At 35.0% G+C, this 22,152-nt stretch overlaps 10 protein-coding genes and 6 pseudogenes across 16 annotated transcripts, besides 2 other annotated features; 11 read left to right on the top strand and 5 right to left on the bottom strand.

Annotated features, from left to right (window-relative positions):
• The first annotated feature begins 1,536 nt into the window (after positions 1 to 1,536).
• On the top strand, positions 1,537 to 3,587 carry TVAGG3_0225110 (annotated as a pseudogene). Its single transcript has one exon — positions 2,752 to 3,340. A coding segment is annotated over exon 1 (589 nt).
• Positions 3,588 to 5,397: 1,810 nt separating this feature from the next.
• On the top strand, positions 5,398 to 6,213 carry TVAGG3_0225100 (uncharacterized protein; the record flags this gene model as incomplete). Its single annotated transcript, XM_001294927.2, has 1 exon — positions 5,398 to 6,213. One exon carries the CDS (start codon positions 5,398 to 5,400, stop codon positions 6,211 to 6,213), a length of 816 nt encoding a protein of 271 aa, XP_001294928.2.
• A 163-nt stretch (positions 6,214 to 6,376) lies between these two features.
• Positions 6,377 to 6,498: a mobile genetic element.
• An 826-nt stretch (positions 6,499 to 7,324) lies between these two features.
• Positions 7,325 to 8,227, bottom strand: TVAGG3_0225080 (uncharacterized protein; the record flags this gene model as incomplete). Its single annotated transcript, XM_001311098.2, has 1 exon — positions 7,325 to 8,227. One exon carries the CDS (start codon positions 8,225 to 8,227, stop codon positions 7,325 to 7,327), a length of 903 nt encoding a protein of 300 aa, XP_001311099.2.
• Positions 8,228 to 8,699: 472 nt separating this feature from the next.
• Positions 8,700 to 9,283, top strand: TVAGG3_0225070 (protein of unknown function, DUF4106 family; the record flags this gene model as incomplete). The annotated part of the gene is made up of 1 exon (XM_051227116.1): positions 8,700 to 9,283. A coding segment is annotated over one exon (584 nt), but the record flags the coding sequence as incomplete, so codon positions are not given.
• Positions 9,284 to 9,546: 263 nt separating this feature from the next.
• On the top strand, positions 9,547 to 10,958 carry TVAGG3_0225060 (protein of unknown function, DUF4106 family; the record flags this gene model as incomplete). Its single annotated transcript, XM_051227115.1, has 1 exon — positions 9,547 to 10,958. A coding segment is annotated over one exon (1,412 nt), but the record flags the coding sequence as incomplete, so codon positions are not given.
• Positions 10,959 to 10,974: 16 nt separating this feature from the next.
• Positions 10,975 to 22,152: part of a mobile genetic element that runs on past the window's edge.
• On the top strand, positions 12,053 to 13,088 carry TVAGG3_0225050 (annotated as a pseudogene). Its single transcript has one exon. A coding segment is annotated over exon 1 (1,036 nt).
• Positions 14,037 to 14,570, top strand: TVAGG3_0225040 (protein of unknown function, DUF4106 family; the record flags this gene model as incomplete). Its single annotated transcript, XM_051227114.1, has 1 exon — positions 14,037 to 14,570. The coding sequence occupies one exon, from the start codon at positions 14,037 to 14,039 to the stop codon at positions 14,568 to 14,570; it is 534 nt and encodes a 177-aa protein (XP_051112100.1).
• On the top strand, positions 15,628 to 16,622 carry TVAGG3_0225030 (annotated as a pseudogene). Its single transcript has one exon. A coding segment is annotated over exon 1 (995 nt).
• Positions 17,091 to 17,543, bottom strand: TVAGG3_0225020 (annotated as a pseudogene). Its single transcript has one exon. A coding segment is annotated over exon 1 (453 nt).
• On the top strand, positions 17,761 to 18,451 carry TVAGG3_0225010 (annotated as a pseudogene). The gene has a single exon. A coding segment is annotated over exon 1 (691 nt).
• On the bottom strand, positions 18,467 to 18,999 carry TVAGG3_0225000 (annotated as a pseudogene). The gene has a single exon. A coding segment is annotated over exon 1 (533 nt).
• Positions 19,869 to 20,069, top strand: TVAGG3_0224990 (uncharacterized protein; the record flags this gene model as incomplete). The annotated part of the gene is made up of 1 exon (XM_051227113.1): positions 19,869 to 20,069. One exon carries the CDS (start codon positions 19,869 to 19,871, stop codon positions 20,067 to 20,069), a length of 201 nt encoding a protein of 66 aa, XP_051112099.1.
• Positions 20,098 to 20,685, bottom strand: TVAGG3_0224980 (uncharacterized protein; the record flags this gene model as incomplete). The annotated part of the gene is made up of 1 exon (XM_051227112.1): positions 20,098 to 20,685. The coding sequence occupies one exon, from the start codon at positions 20,683 to 20,685 to the stop codon at positions 20,098 to 20,100; it is 588 nt and encodes a 195-aa protein (XP_051112098.1).
• TVAGG3_0224970 (uncharacterized protein) lies at positions 20,910 to 21,284 on the top strand (the record flags this gene model as incomplete). Its single annotated transcript, XM_051227111.1, has 1 exon — positions 20,910 to 21,284. The coding sequence occupies one exon, from the start codon at positions 20,910 to 20,912 to the stop codon at positions 21,282 to 21,284; it is 375 nt and encodes a 124-aa protein (XP_051112097.1).
• TVAGG3_0224960 (uncharacterized protein) lies at positions 21,316 to 21,522 on the bottom strand (the record flags this gene model as incomplete). The annotated part of the gene is made up of 1 exon (XM_051227110.1): positions 21,316 to 21,522. The coding sequence occupies one exon, from the start codon at positions 21,520 to 21,522 to the stop codon at positions 21,316 to 21,318; it is 207 nt and encodes a 68-aa protein (XP_051112096.1).
• Positions 21,755 to 22,150, top strand: TVAGG3_0224950 (uncharacterized protein; the record flags this gene model as incomplete). Its single annotated transcript, XM_051227109.1, has 1 exon — positions 21,755 to 22,150. One exon carries the CDS (start codon positions 21,755 to 21,757, stop codon positions 22,148 to 22,150), a length of 396 nt encoding a protein of 131 aa, XP_051112095.1.

The following is a 22,152-nucleotide window of genomic DNA, read 5'->3' as shown; positions in this document are numbered from 1 at the left end:
TGAACAATTTGAAATAGTCATTTTTCCATCACAACAAATGATACCATAACTTGTACATGATTGTGAATTATTTAGAATATTACTATTAATGAGATAATATGTTGGTGAATCATCACTATAATGCATAAGAACCCAATGATCGCAATGATTTTGACAAATTGAACAAAAATTGACTTTTCCAATTGAATTATGAGGTGATATTCCATATGCAGCGCCATTATATCCGACATTGTTATTACTAATATTTGAATAACTAATATTAATAATACCATACCTACAAAAAATAGTATCATATTCTTCTTCTTTTTTTCCACATGATGAAACACAACTTTCAAGAAAATAATTAAAATTTCCAGCGGATAACTCTGAATATGAATGTTGTCCATCATTTGATGCTTGTGAATATAATGAACAACATCGATGTTGAATAACTGAATTTTGACCTTTCACGTAAACAGAACCTCCAAAGTCACTCCTTTTGCAGTCATTGAATGAACATTCGGAATGTAATAATTTGATATCATCCGTTGTAATTGAAATAGCACCACTTGCAAGATCATGAAAAAAACTAAGTAAAACAAAACATTCGGAATTAGTAACAGAAATTGAACAATTAATACATGTTGTTGGATTTGTTTTGTTATTTTCACCAAATAATTCATACCATACGTTTTTTGGAATATTTTCAAAATGATGAAAGTGATAATCTCTCCGAAGAGAGAAAATCACTGAAACGTGACATTAAAAAAATTCCAACACTTTTTATTAATTTTTTTTTCTTTGATTCATATTTTTAGGGTTGTTAGATTCCCGACGATAGGTGTCTTGGAAGATTTTCCTGGTGTCATCATAGTGTCTTTAAATCAAAAATTTTATTTTGGAGTTAGTTTTATTGATTTTTCAATAAAAAACATTTCTAAAACAAGAAAATAAAACGATAAAATATTTATATTTTATATAAGGATCTTATATATTTAAAATAAATATCATTTTATTTTTTTCATTGGTGTCTGTCAAACCATAATACACTATTCAAAAATTCAATGTGTCTTGCGGTTTCAAAAGACACCTTCAAATTGAACGATAGCACAGACACTATTGAATTTTACCCATTTTATTTAGTTTTTACCCTTTTTATTTTTAAGAATTAATGACTGAAACACAAGATGAATATGAATCCAAATTTGAGGGATGGATTGATTGCAAACTTCCTCCCAAAAATATCCCTCGAAAAGTACCTCCCTTACCAAAATTCGAGGATACTAAATTCTCAACTAATAATAAATGTCGAGTATGTTTCAATATTGCTTATCTTCCAGATACAAGCGAAAAATCGAAAGAACGAAAAAGACTTTATTGTTATTGTTTAGCGATACATTACAATTTACTAACAAAAACATATATGCGCTGCATTTATCATCGAAAACCATCAGAATTTGATGAAGATCATCAGCATATATATCAAATACAATGTGAAAATAATCCATATACGAGAAGAGATTTAATAAAACAAGATAGAAAATTACTTTATGTTGTAAAATTTGTTGTGGATACCAACATGTCAATCAATATGGCCGCTTCAGGTGTACTAGAAGATTTCGCCCGACATGTCTACTCCACTTTCAAGGGAGTAATCAATTTTCAACTCAAGATCCCATATAGAAGAGACGAGATAAGGGATGGAATCATTACATTAGCCGACTTGGTAGCTCCAAAAATACACGTTGAGCTTGACAAGATGGGCTACTATTCGATAACAATTGATGCGGCATCACACGGAAGCCGGCATGGCTTTTTTGTGATGGCTAGCAATCCAGCAAAAATGAAGAACCATATCTTCATTGATACTATGATCGCTAATGGTTGGAATGCCAGGGATTACAATAATTTCTTTGAATGTTTTACCTTCCCAAAGGATTTCCTTTCTGCAATTGTTGCCGATGGATGCCCCGCCCAAGTTAAAGGGCTGTGCCACTGGAGGAGATGCGGAGCACTATATCCGGGTCTTCAAACCGTTTATATCCGATGTGTTGCGCATCTCCTCAACTTAGTGGTGAAGCATACGGCAGACAATTGTGCAGCTTTCGCAATGCAAATTAATTATTGCAAAGCGATAAGCAAGGAGTTATCGAAGCCGGACACGAGAAGGGCATTGAATATGAGGGTTATTCATGTTCCGGATCATCGCTGGATGTTTTTCTGGGATCTTCTGAAGTGGATAAAAGAAAAACACCCTAAAATTTATGAATTGTTCAATATGGATGATCCACCGGAATCTGTTCAGATCTTAAGGGATATGGGAATTGATTTCAAGGATGGACTTCCACAATGGTTGTTAAATTTCGAAGAGATTCTTTTACCAATCAAGAAACTCTTGAATTATGCAGAGAGTGACGTTGGCTGCTTCTGCTACATCTATCCAATGTTTCAATCGACGATTGAGCAGTTGACCGGAATTGCAAATCGTCCTGAATTATCAAGTTCGTCAAAGCGCATTGCAGATGCATTAATCGCCAACATGAATGAAGTTTTTGACAAACAGGGCAACTACGCTTTGATGAAATTTGCCTTTGGTCTAACTCCATGGGGCCGGTCAGTCATCCGCGCAGAATTGAACATGCATACTGAGTACAAGCCAGACGTTTCACTCTTCTTCCAAGAACCAATACCTATCAATGCTGAACTTGAAATCCCTCCAAGGAGCTACACCCCTGATCATTTGGATGAAGTGGCAGAGGATCAATTGGACAGAAATCTAGATATAGAAGAGCCCGAGATTGAGAACGAAGCAATTGAAGGTGATGGCCAAGTAGATGCAGAAGACATTGCTCAGGATGAAGAAGTTGAAGAGAATGAACCAAGGAGGAGACTAGGCAGGAACCTTGGTGAATGGGCGTCTCTGTCAATGCAAGAAGTGGAAGAGTACAGCTTCAACGATTTTATGATCGAGATGCTTTCGAGACGTGCAGAAGCAGAAGCGAGGTTCTACAAGAGAAGTTCGGCCAAGAGCATAGCTAATGAGTACAAGAAAGCTCTTTCCAACTTTATACATATGAATGAGAGTGAAATCAGGAACAACACCGACCTCACCTGCTTGGATCAAAGGTTTTGGGTAGCATGTGATGCAAATTTCAAGGCATTGAAAGAGATTGCCTTAAAATTCATGTCTATTGCTGCAACCGAAGCTGATGTGGAAAGAATGATTTCAATTGTGCGGAACCTGCGTAATAGGTTTAATCAAAACGCACGTGAAGATCTAATAAAGTGTAGAATCCTATTGAAGCTTTTCATGACAAATGAAATCCTGAAAAAGATATTTCCAGATCTGACTGATCTTTAACTTGCGTAGCCTCTTGCTGCCGTAGCTCCTTGATGCTGCTTGACCACCCGTAGCTCCTTGATGCCATTGACCTGCCGTAGCTCCTTGATGCCATTGACCTGCCGTAGCTCCTTGATGCTGTAGCTCCTTGATGCTGCTTGACCTGCCGTAGCTCCTTGATGCTGTAGCTCCATGCTGCAGCTTGACCTACTGTAGCCCCTTGATGCTGCTTGATTGTAGATGTTGGCTTTGAATGATGCCGCTTGACCTGCCGTAGTTCCTTGCTGCAGCTTGATTGTAGATGTTGGCCTTGAATGATGCCGCTTGACCTGCCGTAGCCCCTTGCTGCCGTAGCTCCTTGCTGCTGCTTGATCGTAGATGTTGCCCTTGAATGCTGCCGCTTGATTGTAGATGTTGCCCTTGAATGCTGCCGCTTGACCGTAGATGTTGGCTGTGAATGTTATCGCTTCAACCGCTAGCTCCTAACTGCCTCCAAACAGCCGTTTTGCTATGACCTCAATCACTTTTATTTATTATTTTAAATATTATTTAATTTTATTATTTGAATAGGCCAACTTATATTTGAGAAGCTCAATTTGAGACCACTTAATACATTGAAATATCATAAATATTGAAATATTAAAAAGTGTATTTCAAAATATTGAAATTATAAAAATTTATAATACTGAAATTGAGACAAATTAATAAATTCAATGTGTTTTTTTTGAAATAACTCTCAAATATTATTTTTTTGTTTATTTAATGATGAATAAATATGATTGCTTTAGTCAATCATAAAAACTAATTTAAGTTTAAAATAATGAAAGGATAATTTGATCGTTTTTTAAAATACAATTATTTTTGATGATTTGCAAGAATCTTTGAAAAGAATATAATATAGGTTCTATTATTGTAAAATTTATCCAAATCATGCATTACATAAATTACGATTAAAACGATGAAAGAACCAAAAAGTGTGTTTTGTGTTTTGTTGTTGCGTGTTGGATGCGGGATCCTGTTATTTCCGAAATCGACAAAAAATTTGGAAATTTAATTTCCGAAATCGACAAAAAATTAATGTTTTTAATATTCTTATATCAAAAGGATTAAAGTTCATTAAGAGAAAAACAATTCTTCTTCTTCAATCTATTGGCGCATTTATTTCTACACGCCAATAAGGAAGGGAAAATTATAAGACACCATGGTGTCTTCAAAACGCTAATTTTTGATATTTTTAACAACCCTACATATTTTCTTCTGAATTAGAAGGAATATATTGATGAATCAGTATATCAAAACAACTAATTGCATTAAATTGGCAATGTTCATGACAGAGATTCGACAAGTATTAACGAGTTTCTAAAGATTACCTAGTAAAAACACTTAATACAATGTTTTTGATCAACATATTTTATTAATTTGTTATTATATACATGGAAAATATATAAGTATAACGAATTTATATCAGAAAACAGTATTTTTAATTGCAAAATGAAATAAACCTTTCAAATACTGTATTATTTGATCTAATAATAATATAAAATCAATTTGTTTGTATTTGTTTTATGATAGTGATATTCTATATTAAACAAATTATGAAGATCACATAGATTATATATACAAAACTATTCTTGTTAATTAATCATTTCAATAATGAAAATGAAACAAGAAATTGGGAACTCGCATACAGAAGATATTTATTCGAATTGCATCAAGAGTTATATTTATGAAATTCGAAAACTAAAAGAAGATTTAAAAGTTTCAAAAACAGAGTGTGAAAGTCAGAAGAAAGCATCAGTCAAAATATCAGAAGAATTAATTAAGATCAAACATGAAAACGAAAGATATAAGAAAACAAATATCGAACTTACAAAAAATCTTGATCATCTTAAGAATATTCAAGAAGACATTTTCGAAAAATCAAAACTTGAAATGAAACGAATGAATAACGAATTAACATCAAGTCAGAAAGAAGTCGAAAATCTTAAACGAAAGATATCAGAACTCAACGAAAGGAATCGAGAATTAATTTCATCACGTGAATATTACACAATCAAACTCACAGAGTCGGAATCAGAATGTATTTCACTTCGAAAACAGTTAACAGAATCGAATACAAAACTTCATCATTAAATTCAGAACTTTTATCACTCAAATCAGAATACAACGAAATGAAAGAAAGTTCAGACAAACTTTATTCTATCAATCAAAAATTACAATCACAAGTTTCTTTCAACGAACATCGATATGCCGAACAAAGTTCATTCATCGAAGATCTTAAATATCGTGTTATTTCACTTGAAGAATCAATCAACAGATCTAAACAACTTGAATCTATTGTTTGTGAACGCGATTCAACAATTTCAACATTACGTGATCAACTATCGAAAAGCGAAAATAAATGTCAATCTATCACAGATGCATTACAACATGCACAAGAACAATTAGAAACATCACGTGTATATGACAAAGAAATTGAAACACTTCGTTCACAACATAATTCATTATTGAAACGAGCCGAAGAAGCAGAACAATGTTTGAGACGATATGAAGAAGAACTTCAATATAAGAAAGAAGAATATACACAATCTATGATTAAACAAAGTTCCACTATTGAAGAATTACAAAATCAACTTATTTCAAGTCATCGCGATTTTGATCTTGCTATTGAACGTCAAAAGAAGTCAGCATCAGAAGCAGAAGAAGCACGAATATTTGCCGAAGACCTTGAACGATCATTCAATAATTTACAACGCACAGTTCTTCGAATTCAAGACAAAATTTCTTCACACAATTCACCAAATCCATCTCCATCCAAAAGAGTTTCATTTCCTGGAACATCATTATCATCATCGACATATTCTGATTCTGATTCCAATCCTCAAGAAAATTAATTATTATTTTGTTATTTGTTTGTTTTGATAATTATTATGTAAAATGTTACGCAATATTTTTGAAATGTTTTCAAAACAAGCTGACTTTTGATTCAATGTTATTTGTCATCTTTAGTTAATTTTGTGATTTATGAACAATTTCTGTCTTTCATAGTGGAGAATAGGTGCATTTACGCCCCTATCACATGACCTTCAATTCATATGTTTAAGGTTGATTTTCAAAGAGTATTCACGCCAATTGTCAAAAATTTGAATTAAAGTCATATGGGCGTAAGTGCAGTCTTATGAAAATAAGAAAAAAATCTGAATTCCATTCTTATTTTATTGAAAGCAAAAGTTCAAAGAACGGCGTTGAAATATGAATAATATACTTTCCTTCTTTATATTTGACTTGTTGTTTGATAACTGTTTCTCGATGTCGAGAATTGAAAGGAATTAAACAATTGTGAGTTGAAAAATATGAAAATAAATGATAAGATGTAATAGAATCAATATTGAATGTATCTATGAGAGGTTTTTCATAATATGTTAAATTATCAATATGACAATTTTCTATTCTTAATGAATCAGGACTATTATTAATTAATGGTCCATTTCCAAAATTTCCAAAAATTGAACAATTTGAAATAGTCATTTTTCCATCACAACAAATGATACCATAACTTGTACATGATTGTGAATTATTTAGAATATTACTATTAATAAGATAATGTGTTGGTGAATCATTACTATAATGCATAAGAATCCAATAATCGCAATGATTTTGACAAATTGAACAAAAATTGACTTTTCCAATTGAATTTCCTGGATATATACCATATGCAGCCCCTTTTGCTTTGGCATTGTTATTACTAATATTTGAATAACTAATATTAGTAATACTATAAAAACAATAAATAGTTTCTAATCCTTCTTCTTTTTTTCCGCATGATGAAACACAACTTTCAAGAAAATAATTAAAATTTCCAGCGGATAACTCTGAATATGAATGTTGTCCATCATTTGATGCTTGTGAATATAATGAAGGTCAGGTAAGTGGGGCTTCCAGGCACTTCGTGCCCTCTAGCCCCGAAGATGTTTAGTATAAATGAAGTTTTTATTCGGAAAAATGTTAGTTTTCTGGTGTGAATTCGGAGGACTCTTCTTGGATAGAGTCTTGTATTTCCTCCTCCTCTTCTTCCTCCTCCATTGCTTCTGGGAAGAAGCCTTCTTCTGGGTCGAAAACATTATATAATGTGTAATTGAATGACACATTATATCTTTCTTTGAGTTCGCTCCTGACAAAGAACTTAGTTCCAGGAATACAGAAGACTTCTGTGCGTTGGAAAAGCTGATGTCCTGGAACGAATTTGGCAATTAGAGACTTCTTTTTTCCGAATTGTTCAGGAGTTTTCATGACGACAGTAACAACATCTCCATCTGCGAGGTCTTGTTGTTGTTCGGAAAGGTAAAGAGCAATGATATGAATGGTTGCTGCGTTGAATTCGAGAAAGTCGAATTCAAATTGTGTTGTCGTATAACATTCAAACCATTTTGTACAGTTGTCTCCGAACTCGTCAACGTATTCATCTTCGTCATATCCGTAACTAAAGACTTGGAATTCGGCAATTCTCTTGTCGAATGACCGTTGGATGTAACGAGGAAGATTTTGACGAACTTGGCATAAAGTTCTCAACATTATAAGCTTAGTAAATGTTGGAAAATACTGAACTAAGACATCGCTAAGCTCAATTGGACTTGGAATTGTCTTAGTAAGTTCAATTGAACTAGCAATTGCTTTGTTCAGAACTTCACAGAACTGAGTATTGTATGTAGCGTCTGGTTGTGTGTTTTCTTCGGCGTCTTTGAGATATTTAGAGCAAATTTGTTGAAGAATTTCTCTTAATTCGCTGTTAGACTTTTTGGTGGTTATTCTAACCGCTGTGCCGGTTCTTGGAGGTTGTGGGGCTTTGGCTTTGGTTAGCGGTTGAGAATTGTTAATGTTTGAATTGTGGTTAACAGCGTTGGCTTCCATTAGATAAAAATGAACTGACCAAAAAAGACAGATATTTAAATATTTGAGATGAACTGTTTTCGTCAACGGTAACACCCTCTATTTTTTTATTTTATTTAATAGTTACCGTTGGAAAAACGGTTTATCTCAAATATTGAATGAACTATAAACGTTTTTTGTTTTCTATATATACTTTTTTGTCCAACGGTAAAACTTTTTACACAACGGTTTTTAAGAGTCGTCGCCGTTGACTTTTTTGTAGAGCACTCAAAATAGTATAACTTTGTCCGGACAAATAAGGGTCTATCGTCGCTACAGGAAAAGTTACAGGCGTTCCAAGGAAGTATACTTTGAGAAGCCTTTTCTCTCTTATAGAATGAGATAGGACGGTTATTTTACAAAACTGACAACACTTTGACCGAGTAGTTTTTTGAGCTGAACAAAAAGTGTCATATAAACATCTGTCAAAACCCGCTTTTTAACTTCACTTAAAATGCCACGTAAGCTACGTAAGAATATACGTAAGAGGAAGGGAGCATTGAAACATCCAATAGTAAAACTGACACCACAACAACAGTTGCAACAACAAATGATGAATGACCCCACTATGTTGCAACAAATGTCAAGCAACCCTATGCTTTTAAACCGAGTTATTGGTGCACAGAGTGGAGGTTTAAGAGCGGCACTTTTAGCGAAAATGGCAGGCTATGGTGGAGCTGCAGACGGAACAGCTTATAACCCTCAAAGTCAAATGAATTTGAGTTCACTCAAAAATCAAATAACAGATGTCAAAAAGTCAAACATAGACATACAGAAACAAATAAGTGAAAACGAAAAGAAACTAGAATATGACAGACACACAAAGAAACTCAATGAGTTAAACGTAGAGAAAAAGAAGAAAGAAGAACAACTGAAAGAACTAAGTACAGAGGAATATGCGAAAAAAGTGTCAGAAAAAGCAGCAGAAGTAGCAAAAATGGAACAAGATGTTATAAATTTGAAAAACCATACTACTCAATATAAAGTACTGAAAGATGAAGAAATAAAACAAAAAGCCCTGAAGACATATATGGATAGCGATGAGTATAAAAAAGAAGTTGAAGCAAATGTAAAGGCAGAAAAACTTTTACAGTTGCAAAACCAAACCGCTACAGTATGAAAACTTAGCACAAGAAAGTAAAAATAACGACGCAGCCATGCAAAAGGCAATGAAAAGCGCAGAATATATAAAAGCTAATAATGACTGGTTAGATGCCCAAGCCAACGCTAAAGCAGCCCAACTTATAGGGTCAATAAGGACAAAAATACGAGCGGATGAAGACAGTTCAAACGAAGCTTTAATGAATGCTGACTTTAAGAATGCCTTCGAAGCTCTTCATAGTAAGGTGAAACTAGTGAACGACTTCTCATCTGGAAAGAAACTGAAGTCTGAAGGTTTCGACAAAGAGTTAAGAGAAGTAGCACAAAATATGACGAAAATAACAGATGCAACAACGAGACAGGCAGTTCAAAGTGCCTATGACGCCGTTAGAGCAACTGTTGTGGAAAGTCAAGAAAAAGAGTTACAACAGACCAAAACAGACCTAGTAAATGCTTTCTTAAAAACGAAAAGTCAGGTAGGACATTATGCTGCAGATGGAACATATGTGCCAGTTGGTGGAACTTATATACCACCAAACCCTCCAAGAGAAGCACCTGCACCAGGACTACCTAAAACATTTACATCGTCACATGGACACAGACACAGGCATGCACCAAAACCAACACAACAACCAACACAACAACCAACAGTTCAAAATCCAGCACCACAACAACCAGCACAACAACCACCTCCACAACCAGCACAGCAACCAACAGTTCAAAACCCTGCACAACAACAACCACAAACAGAGCAAGGACATAAAAGAAGTAGAGAAAAAGGAAACCAAGAATTCTTAAAAATGCTTAAGGAAGATTATGGTTACCCAGATACTCTTGACTTTAGTGACAGATATAAAGAAGCTATTAGAAAGTTCAAGGAAGGAAATACTGACCCGAACCTATTTAGCTTTATGGTTCAGCACCAAATGGGATATAATCTCAAACCTGGAAAATACAAGCTCGCTAAGGGATATGATTTAATAGCATATCATCCAAATGACATGGATGAATTTACTCCGAGATATTTGGTGTCAAAGCTAAATGATAATTCAACTCTCTTCATGAAACGCGTAAAAAATAGAGACGGAACGAAAGAAGAAAGGTTTATGAGTCCGGATGACTTAGATAGGGAACTTTTTAAAAACGGTCTCGGAATATATGAAATGCCAGCAGATGAGGTACAAGAAACTCAACAGGAAGAAGTTCAGATACAACCAGACATGGAAGAAATAGTTCAGCAACAACAGCTAGAAGAGCCTGAAGGAAACGAACAAGTCCCTCCTTTGGAAACTAACTTCACAGAACTAGATGAAGATTTGGAACAGCCGAAAAATCTTGACCCTCAACAAGTGTATGCGGAGAATATGGAATCTTTCCAAGAGTCTAAGAAAAATTCGGCTGACATAGTAGAAGAATATCGAAAAATGTTCGCCGACATACAAAAGACTCCAACATCAGATGAAAATATTCAGCATAGAATGGAAGTACTGAAAGAAAATGTACGCAAATACAATAATCCTTTTTACTTACGACCATATAACGTTCAATCTTTGGCTGAACTCGGTGAAAATAAAAGGTTAAATTTCAACAAAACATATAGAAATGAAACATTGTTTAAAGTTCATTCAGAACCTAACCAATATGGAAACAAACCTACTTTTGTTTCTGCAGACTATGGAACTACAATGAGATGGGGTCATAAAGCTAATCCGGATAGGTGGTTCATAAACTTACAACCTCAATTCCAAGAAGTTGTAGACGCAATGGAAGTGAATGGTGAACCAGATATAGCTGGTATTTTCAGCGCGGCTTTAATGCCATTGAAAGATATGAAAGATGCAGATATTTTGGACCAGTATGAAATGAACATGGCTGAAGGAAATATAACACCTGACGTTCTAGAACATTTATCTCAAAGAACTACACAGAACCATAGAGATGGTATATTTGGTGAAGAGTTTAGAAAGAAAGTTAGGGAGAGAGAAGGAAGAGAACCTATTGTACATGACCTTGCAAACGAAAGTTTGCAAAATGTCATAAAAACTTACTTTGCAGACAATGAACCGAGAATGGATGAATATTTAAGAAAACTCAAATGGACAGTACCAAATGAAATGTTAGTATTGAAAAACATGTTCCTTGACAAAATAAAACCAACTACAGAAATAAATGACGCAAGACTGAAACATTGGGTAAAAGCTTTCCCATTCACAAAAGATATTATGGTAACATGGAAAGAAAACTAGAATGGCTACAAAAACATATATTTGGAAACGAGCTTATTCCATATGGACAAGCTCTGTTTGAAGAGCTTGAACCGGAAACTCAGGAAAGAGTCATGCAAACAATAAGCGAAGACTCAAATACAAACTATGACAAAATCTTTCTAGGATATAGGTTACCTGAGATGGGCGACCAGAGCCCAAAGGCAAAAAGGACATGGGAAATTTACAACATACTAGGTGAACATGAGGCAAAGATGCAACGACTTGAAGCAGAGGGCAAGTTACCAAAAGCGACACCAAAGAAGAAGAGAAGAGTAGAACAAAGTGAAAGTAGTGAAGAAGTAACTTCATCTAGTGAAAGTAGTGGCAATGAAGGAAAAAGAAGAGTTAAAAACTCAGTCAGGAAGAAAGTAAAGCTTGGGCCGAGTGGGTTCTATTATGACATATAAATCCAACTATTCTATATTTTTACCCATATGAAATGTACGCCGCTCAGAATATAACGCCAACAGTTTTGGATGCCATGAACGGAAATGTTTCCGAATGGTATAACGAATGCGACAATGCCATTAGAAGGTCAGAAATAGTTCCTGGAACTTACGAATATACAACTGCTGTTTCTTATGGAAACGTAGGTGAGTTTGGAGAAGGTTCTTCAACAACAGTAGATATTGCTTGCGACAGGTTTCATATTATTTCTATTGACAACTCATTCTTATACGTGGAACAAGACATTGAAATAAAACCTTCTGCCAAGTTGTCTGACAAGAAAAGTTGCAATGGAATTTCTATGTCGGATACCAATATGCTCCAGAAGTTTTCATGGATATAAGATATATTCTAACTCTGACTTAGTTCAAACAGTAACATGGGCAAACTATGAATGGTTCGCTTTGAGAAACTCAGTACAACCACAAGCTAGAAACAAACAGACCAGTATGCAACTATTGAGAAAATAAGAAGACTTGACCCTAACGTTCCAGGAGTTTATTTGACCTTTCTGGACAAACTGCAGCAGCAGTAACCAAAGTAAAACTGAAACTTAGAGTTCCTTTGTCATCTTTCCTCATCTTCAGGTTTTTAAGATACTTGCCAAACTGGGCAGGAAAAATTTCTATTGAACTTACTCCAAGCAAAAATAACTTAGTCATTGCACCAACACAAGACCCATTCACTCTTACAGACGTAAAGGGAACAAATAAAACGTCATTCGCCGAATTTTGCAAAGACAAAGTTGACTTAGACTTTGGTTTCTCAAACCTCAACACTGAAGTAAATTATTATTTCAATGCTGCTGGAGATGCTTGGGACCCAGTTAAGTTCACATGCGAACAGTTTGAATGCAAGAGAATAGAAAGCAGACTTGCCGTTTATATGTTGGACCCAGATATTTCAAATGCTTTAGCTGCCAAATATATTGCAGTTCCACTTATGTTCCCTATACACCAAATATCTGTCAAAGACTTTGCAGGTGAAGTTGGAAACCAAAATCCAGGAGCCGCAGGTGCAAGAACAGATATTGCTTTAACAACTGCAATGAAACATGCAGATACTATGTTTGTACTGTTCAGACGAACTATAAATGACTATTCTTGTTTTCTACAACCCTGGTATTAAATATCATATAAACATAGATGGCAAATATTATCCAAGAGAAGAATATTCTACAGTTGAGGATATGAGGTCATACAACTTGACATTAGATGCTATGAACTTTAACAACAACTTCACAACAACTATTAACCCTGAAATGCAAAGTTTTATTATGCCATATGTAAAAATATGGACTCATACAGGAGGTCAAAAAACTCAATATACAAATGGAGACCGTTCAAACTTTTGGCTTGGCATTCCATTTGCTGACTCAGAAGACTTTATGGGTGGTATTTCAACTGTTGGTACAGTTCAAATACAATATACTGGTGACAGAGACGGTCCAGATGAATTGAGAGCAAATAAGTTTACAAAACCAATAGCACTTTTCACGGAAGATGCTCTTTTGAAGATTCGTTCGATGAAACCTGCTGGGGCTCCTCAGATTGGCATAACGACAGCTTCCATCGAGCAGATTTTGGCAGCAGGTCAGTAAGTTGTTCTTGAACTGACTTCTCTCCGTCAAATATTGACAGTACGCCAGTTTTGACATAATATTGTATTATAAACTTTCCTTTAGTAATATCTGTAAGTTTTGAAGTTATATTTTTGTCTGCTTCAAGAACTTTCACCATTTCAGTTATACAACTTTCTTTGCTTTATGAAAATAATTTAGGTTCAGCAAAGACTGCTATTCTATAACATTTTCCATTGTTTGTGTAAAGAACTATTCTGTCAATGTATTTGTATTGTTTGTGAGTATAAACTTTGTTCTGCTTCAATTCAATAAGATATCCGAATACGTCCATCTTTTTATTCTAAGTAAAATGTCATTTCCGAAAAATAGAAGCGTAAGTGTTTCAAAAGGTTTAATGGCGGTGGCAGATGTGAAGTTAAATTCACCAACTCAAACAAACAGTCAAAGTGTTGTTGTCAATGTCAAAGACAGAGATGTTGAAGTGGGGAAACCATACGAAGACGAAGATGGTATAACAATTGTTCCTGTAAAAGAACCAACATATCCTGAAGTTAACAGAGACTTAAGTTCTGTTGCAGATATTCGAAACGACTACCAACAACTGAAAGACAAACTTCAAACTCAGGAGAAGATTTGTCAAGCTTTAAGTATAATGTTAAACTTGGTCGAACACAACCCTGTAAAAGTGAACTCATATGTCATTGCACCTCATGAAGTTTTGAAAGAACTATTGAAACTTTTGACAGAGGCAGACGATATAAACATCAAAGAAATAGAACCCGACATTAGTTGCTGTGGTGTTTCATATAATGTCATTGACAAGATATACGTTATGAAAGGAGGTGAAACGTTGAACTTAAAATATAGTTTCCCAGACGTTATAAAAATATTTGACGACCACAACATTTCATTAAAATTTATTTGCTAAGTAAATGGCAGAAAGACATAATGGTTTATACTATTACGACTAAAAACCCTGAGTCATATAATTCTATAACAACAAACTTACAAAGTCCTCAAGGACGATATTGTAAACTAACCTTAAACACAATGACGACTAAAGCCTGTTTTGCTCTTTTGACACCAGAGAGACTTTATTGTTGTGAATGGTAAAAATACTCCTTTGAAGATACTTACTCAGATATACCACCAACAGGTTTTGTTGACTTATTTAATACTTTAAGTACGGGTGTAACATGTGCTGCAACTAGAGCAGTTTCATTATGTTTGGATGTCCGACTGAGTTTACTATAAACGATATGAGCTATAATACAAAACTTATTTCTGGTTTTTACTACCAACAGTTTCCTATAACAGGAAAAGGTGTCATACAAGGAATGTCTATTCCATTGACATTAAGCAGCACCAATCTTATATATTGTTTCCAACTTAGGTTCAAAGTGTTATTCGAATGCCGACAGAAACTATTATGACCAAAAGATACTTATGCGTATAAAAATACTTTCTCTGCTGGTTTGCCTATTGTTCATTCGAATGCAGAATTTTCAACCTTAGTGAACTCAAACACTTTGGCAAGTATAACGTTGACATTAGTTGACGCAAACTTTGTTCCTGTAAAACTTTTATGTCTATGTATTTGTCAATGACGGCAGAAAGTTTCGAATTGGAAGATGCAACTGGTGAAAGTATTGTATTACAAGAACAACTTCAACAACAAATAGCTCAAGAACAACAAATGCAACAAACAAAGTCAAGAATAAAAAATATATTTTTTTTATTTTTATAAAATGTACAGAATAGATGTTTCAGATTTTTATGACTTCCAAGCATTCAGAAATGTGTCCATTTAGAGACTATAACAAAGCAGTCGAGAATTTGAAACGTTTAGTCATTTATGTTGACTCTGCCCCAGAATGTTATGTCATGAAAGAATGGGATGTTGTCTTTAACAAACCAAGAGCAACAATAGTTTCAGAACAAGAATGTAGACAGAAACTTAAGAAAATAAAGTCGTACAAGTTGGCATGAAGATGTTAGATGCTTGGGATATCTTATTGTCAAAGTTAGAAGATTTTTCAGTTCGAGGTATAAAGTTCTATACACCTTCTCCAAACTTCTATTCTATCTTCACTGGATATAAATACGAACAAGTAGAATGGAAAGAAAATATTATAGAAGCTTGGTTAGACCATGTCAAAGAAATTATATGCAATGGAAACGAAAAGGTTTATGAGTATATCTTATGTTGGTTTGCAAATATCTTACAACATCCAAGTGCTAAGAATGAAACTGCTCTCATTATAATTGGAAAACAAGGAACAGGTAAGAACACATTCTTTACAGATATCTTATGCAAACTATTAGAAGGTTATTCGAACCCTAATATGACAAACTTAGAAAAATCTGCGGTAAATTTAACTCTTCAATTGAGAATATGAAACTTATAGTTTGCAATGAACTTCAAAGTATAGATACAACAAAAGTTTTGAACTCAGATGCTTTGAAGAGTCTTATAACAGACAAAGTTTGGAGTTTTGAAAGAAAGTATAAAGACCAAAGAGTTTGTGAAAATGTTGCAAACTTCATTATGGTTTCAAACAATGCTGTTCCGATGAAGTTAGAAAGTTCTGACAGAAGATATGTAGTTGTCAGAACGTCAGATTCTCATATGCAAGATACAGAATATTTTGACGACTTAGCAGAAATTTTTGACATCTGACTTTTACAACCACTTGTTCTCATATTTCATGACATTAGATATTTCTAAGTTCAATCCAAGACAAATTCCACATACCGAAGAGAGACAAACATTGTTAGAAGCAAACAGAGTGTATATGAACTGTTCGTAGATGAAACTGACTTTGTGTCATTAGATGAAAAGTCTTTATATGATGAATATAAACAATATTGTCAAGAATATGGTTATATGGCAGCTTCTAAACGTACATTCTTGGCAAATGTCAAAAGTCTTTTAGATGTTCAGAATGGTGTATATACAAAGAAAAATTTTTCTGAGTAAAATTTTAAAAAAATATTTTTTATCCGATAGAAAAGATGCAAAATTCATCTCAGTAAATAAGTACATGTCAGGACTTAAAGAAGAACTAGACCATTCACATATTTGAATGTTTACTTCTACCATTTTGAAAAGTCCTTCATTCAGCAAAGTTTGGAAACATCGAACCAGTTAAGTTTGCTATTGTGACTAAAAATGGTGCGAAATTTGAAGACTTAGACATAGAAGGTTTGTTAACAGTCAAAGAAAGTTTTGACAGAAGGTTCTTCAAACCTTAAAGAAGGCAAAGCATACAAACTTGTTATCCTTATGAAACCAAAGAAGACAGACGACTATGAATATTATGAGTCTAAAGTTGTAGAAGTTCAAGGTAAATTGGGTAAAAAGATTTAGAGTCTAAGCAGTGTTTACTCCTAAAGAGGAAGAGAACATTGACATTGACCAGAAATGTTCTAAAAATAAAATTTTATTTTACATGTCATATCTTCCCCTTCTCTGGAACTGGTTCAGGTTCTTTCTTCTCTTCTTCTACTTTCTTTTCTTTCTTTTCTCTCTTCTTCTTTTCTGGTGGAGTTATGTCAAATTTGGCGCAACCATATTTATGTAAAGTTCTTTGTCCTTTAATAGCTCATCTATTCTGTTTTCTATTTCATCTTCAAGAACAGCGCATGTGTCTTCTTTGCATTCTAAGAACTTTTGTTGGACTTCATCTTTCCAATCGGCGTCATCTCTGTCAACAAGTCTGTCATTGACAAATTTTAAGACTGCTCTGCTTAATGTTTTATGGTTCTTGTCATATTCCCAGAAACAGAACTTTAGAACAAATTCACCTTTCTTGTTTACACTATGTAAGATTTTATGGTCGACAGATGTTTTGCTGTCAAAAAGTTTGTCTCGAATATAGATAGCGAAATCGCTAGACATTTTCTAAAAGATAAAAATTTTAATTTTTCTAAAAAATATGTTAGAAAAAAAGTTTGCTGACATTGACAAGAAATTTGAGAATATTTTAAATAAAGAACAAGGTGAAGTTAGAAAATGCTCAGATAAAGCCTATACATGACAAGTTCTTATTTGCTCAGAATGGTATAACAGGTCTAATTGCACCACCTGGGTCGGTAAGACTTTCACTTATCTTAAAATGGCTGCACAACAACAAGAACTAGATGAGAAGAACCCATTCTATGAGTTGGTTGTTATTTGTTCGACTTCTGGTCAATTTGACCAAACCGTCAATTCGTTCAAAGATATTATAAAGAGTCTAAGTTAGTATGTATAAAGGATACTGAGTTGTTAGATTGGATAAAGAAGTACCAAAGAAGAGTTTTGAAGTATAATGCTATAAATGAGTATATAAATTCTAAGTTCAAAGACCCAAATGAGGAAATGCAGAGAATATTAGAGAAGAAACACTTCAAAACAAACAGAAAGAGATAGAATACATTTCGAAGAAATTGCAATCTTACGATTGGAAGACTTACCCTCATAGATGTCTTCTTATCTTAGATGACTTTGCTTCTCATCCTTTGTTAAAGAACAGAGAACAAGATATGTGTCGAATTCTTAAGAAGCTCAGACACTTTAACATCTCAGTTGTCATTTGTGTACAGACAGCAAAGAGTTTAAGTAAGGATGTTAAAAGAATACTTACTGACATAATACTTTTTCCCGGATTGTCCGAAGACGATTTCATGGAACTTATGAAAGAGTCCATGGCAGGTAAGTTTGACAGACATGAACTATGGGAGAAGTACAAAGTCATACAAGACCTCATACTTCTTTCAGAATTCATATCTACGCAAACAAAAGTTCAAATTGTAAAAAGTCAATAAAAATAAAGAGTTCATTTACTCTGCTTGTTTGAAGTTGTCAAAATACTCTGTTATTTTTTCTTTCAGTAGCGGTAAGTCTTCTTTGAAGGTAAGTATTGTACAACCTTTCATATCATAGTGTGTTTTGAGGTAACGTATCTTGAACTATTTGTTTCACATCTTCATTTGGGGTCATTGAAATCGGTAAGTTTTCGCGATAGAACAATTTCTGTCAGATTTGTAAATCTTAGCAAGGTCGTAAAAAGCTTTTTGTTGTTTCTTCTGACTAAATGCAACATAACCATATCTTTATCTTCTTCATTTTCCATCTCTTCAGTATAAATCATATACTTATAGTTCTTTTCCTTTCCTTTTGGTACCGAACGTGGTATTCTTTTCTGAATGCTTTTGTCTTTTGCTTCAAGCTTGTTTTCCATCTCTTCACGTTCTTGTCTATGAATTTCGTCAAGAAGTCTGTAAATATACCAAGCATAACGAGGCGAAGCCCACATTGCAACAGCATTTACAAGAAGTCTATGTACATAATATCCTCTCAAACCGTTTGGCAATTTTTCACGATTTTCATAGAGTTTTGGCGACTGGGGTTTTTTTTACCTACTCGCTGTTCTTCACTGTTTTCAGAAAAAAGTATGTCTCGCTGTGCTTCGCTCAAAAGTTCTTGTGTGCTTTGGTTCCTAAACCAGTCTTTAGGAAGCTTAGTATCTGGTGCAAAACATGCTGTCAAAAATACTTTTGCATTTGGTACATATCGTCTTTGACCAACGAATGAGACGGAGTTGTTTGTTTAAACTGAACCACTCATATTCTTCATTTATAGCTTCATGGACTATAACTGTTGTTGTGTTCTCTGTTGTTGACATTACTGTCTTTACATACAAAATAAAAAAATAAATAAAAATAAAACTAACTTTATTTTTTCTATCTTAAGGAAATTCATGATTTTTGTTGCTGAATTCAATAAAAATAATGTTTAGTCTTAGTAAGATGGTAGCTTCTTAAAGCAAATACCATTGCTGAGTTTTATGTACGTGAAGAGAAGTACAATGAATTCAATTACGAGTACAATTGCAATGACAACTAAGGCAACTATTTTTGTCTTTTGCCAGCAAGGGTACTTCTTCTCTCCAATGGTTCGGCAGAACTATACTCACTCATGAGAAATGCCAAACGGTTTGAAAAAGTGTCATTTTTCATGTCCGAAGACTCGAAGGTGCAACACTTCCAAAATACCGGACGAACTCAGAAGAGCAGCATGGCAGTATGTTCTTGACAACTTCTTTGAGTTCTCCAGGTACACCTTGGAAAATGCTGAAGAACTCCGACACAGAGAATTTGGAGAAATTGCGCTCCAATACTACCTTGACAAACAAAGGGTAAAATAAGACTAAAAACTTAACGTTTAAAAAGTGACATTTTTATGAGCTCCGAGTCACCGAGAAAACTTGGTCAGATGTTAGCAGCTTACTTCCCTGAGGAGGATGGAAGCGTTACATACATCAGGTTCAAAAACAACGAACCTGGAATTGCGTACCAAATTCGCAATTACATGACCATGGAAGAGTACGAAAGGTTCCTACAAGAGAAACCAGCTCTAAACAACTCAGAAAAGAAAGAATAAAAAGTTTAACTCGTAATTGTTTATTTTTTTACTTGTATGGGCAAGCTGCAAGAATGAAGTCGACTATCTCAGTCTTTGTCTTGACCAGTTGGACTGCTCTTGTAAGCACGTCTGTTTTGCGGTCTCCAGCTGGTGTTTGACCTTCGTAATTGCGCATGTTCTTGAGAGCTCCAGCTGTAAATGGCTGTAAGATGAAGAGTCTCTCAGACTGCTTGAGGTAGTCGTCACGGTCACGAACCGAATCTGTGGTACGAGTAGAATTGGTCGACCTTAGGGAAGAGACTGAAAGCCTGTCATCTTCCATAGGGGCTGTGGCATAATCTTTGCGTAAACGGTTCAGACCTTCTTCGAACTCTTGGTCTCTCTTCGATTGGGATTGAGATTGGAATTGCTGGGGTGGAGCTTGCTGGAACAACCAAGGGTTGGGGAAGTAAGGCATAGGCTGAGGAGGGTAGTTCGGGAAGCCTTGTGGTGGGTAGTAACCTTGAGGTGGAAATTGGTAGTAATTTGGTGGAGGTACTTGCTGGAACTGAGGTTGCTGAGGAGACTGTTGTGGTTCTGCAGCTTTCGGTTCTTCTGGCTTTGGAAGGCATTCAGGAAGAGGAACGTCAGTCATCCGTTTGTGTCCTGTCGGAAGGAAAAATTTTTCCTGTCGGAAGGAAAAACTTTTCCTGTCGGAAGGAAAAACTTTTTCTGTCGGAAGGAAAAGTTTTTCTGAAGTTCGACCAAAAAGTTCTCAATTTTCGAAAATTTGAATGGTTTACGGACGGACAACTGGAAGAGTTCTTCCTGTCGGAAGGAAAAATTTTTCCCTTTGTCGGGAAAATATTTTCCTGTCGGATGGAAGAACTTGGAATGCAAGAAAGACTTGACGAGGCAATTTACCTAATTGAAATTAACGACTGCGTAAAAGACTACTTGCGCAAGGTAATGAAGCCCAAGGTCAAGTTCACCACTATTTCTGGAAGGTCTACACTTCAGCTCGAGACTTCGACTGGAATTCCAATTCAAATACCAGACGGGACAGCCTACGATGGCATAAAGGACGCCAAAAGAGAAGCTCTTGTTAAGTTCCTAAACAAACGTCCTTGGATAAAAATACCAAACAAGGAGAACCCCCTACCCCATATGAAATTGGCAATTCAGTCTCTCCTTCACTTCTCTGGTCAGCCGTTCTACATAACCTGTGAAGGCGACATTCAGCCAGTTCAGTAAACATCTCATTTTAACTCACTTTTTTATGTTTTTACTCACACTCGTACTCACCAGGTATGAGTACAACTATTTCAACTGTGAACCTTGTAGTGACCGGTCTTCCTGCAAATGCAAGTTCGGTCAATACACAGTTTATGGTGGCAAGAATTGAAATTCCAGACCCAACTCCAACAAGAACTCTCAAGTTACCAGAGACTCGTGTGAAGAAGAAGCCTTCTGGTAAGTTTCTTATAGCCATATACATGGCATGTTTAGAGTAAAAACATTTTTTTTCATTGTTTGAATGAAGCAAGTTAAATTCGTCCCACACCAAACTCAATGGACCGATGAAGAGTTTCAAGCTATGGTTGAAGGTGTTGAGAACGACATAGACGGCGAACTTGAAGGAGCTCAAACCACAATTGCAACCAAAATTGCACAAGTCAAGAGAGATAGCTCCACTTAAAGCTACCAAAGCTACTCTTGACCTCATGGATACTTACCGTTTAGATGTCAAGAGAGGAATAAGACAATTAAAATTAAAACTCTTAAATTACGAAGCTATACTCCAGAAGTTAGCAGAAATGAGAAGACTTTACCAGAGCTACTTACATGTAAGGGACTTACCTTCAAGCAGTCCGACCAAAGATGAATTTTCTGACATTGTCCCAATTTTGTCCGAAAGTCAGCTCAGATGTTTTGAACTGCTCCCAACATATCCAGAATATGAACGTTTGCCTGAACTCTTCCGCAATCTCAAAAAACGTTTTTTGGTTCTCATGTTCGAAACTTTTATCGGAAGAGACAACAAACGTTCAGAAGAAGAACAAGATATTATTTTAAACTTGTTGTATGACATAACTGTCATAACAAGCTTTTTGAAGTAAAA

This window comes from Trichomonas vaginalis, chromosome IV (assembly GCF_026262505.1).
Source record: "Trichomonas vaginalis G3 chromosome IV, whole genome shotgun sequence".
In the NCBI taxonomy this organism is placed as follows: domain Eukaryota; phylum Parabasalia; order Trichomonadida; family Trichomonadidae; genus Trichomonas; species Trichomonas vaginalis.
This window is presented reverse-complemented; position numbering and strand designations above follow the sequence as displayed.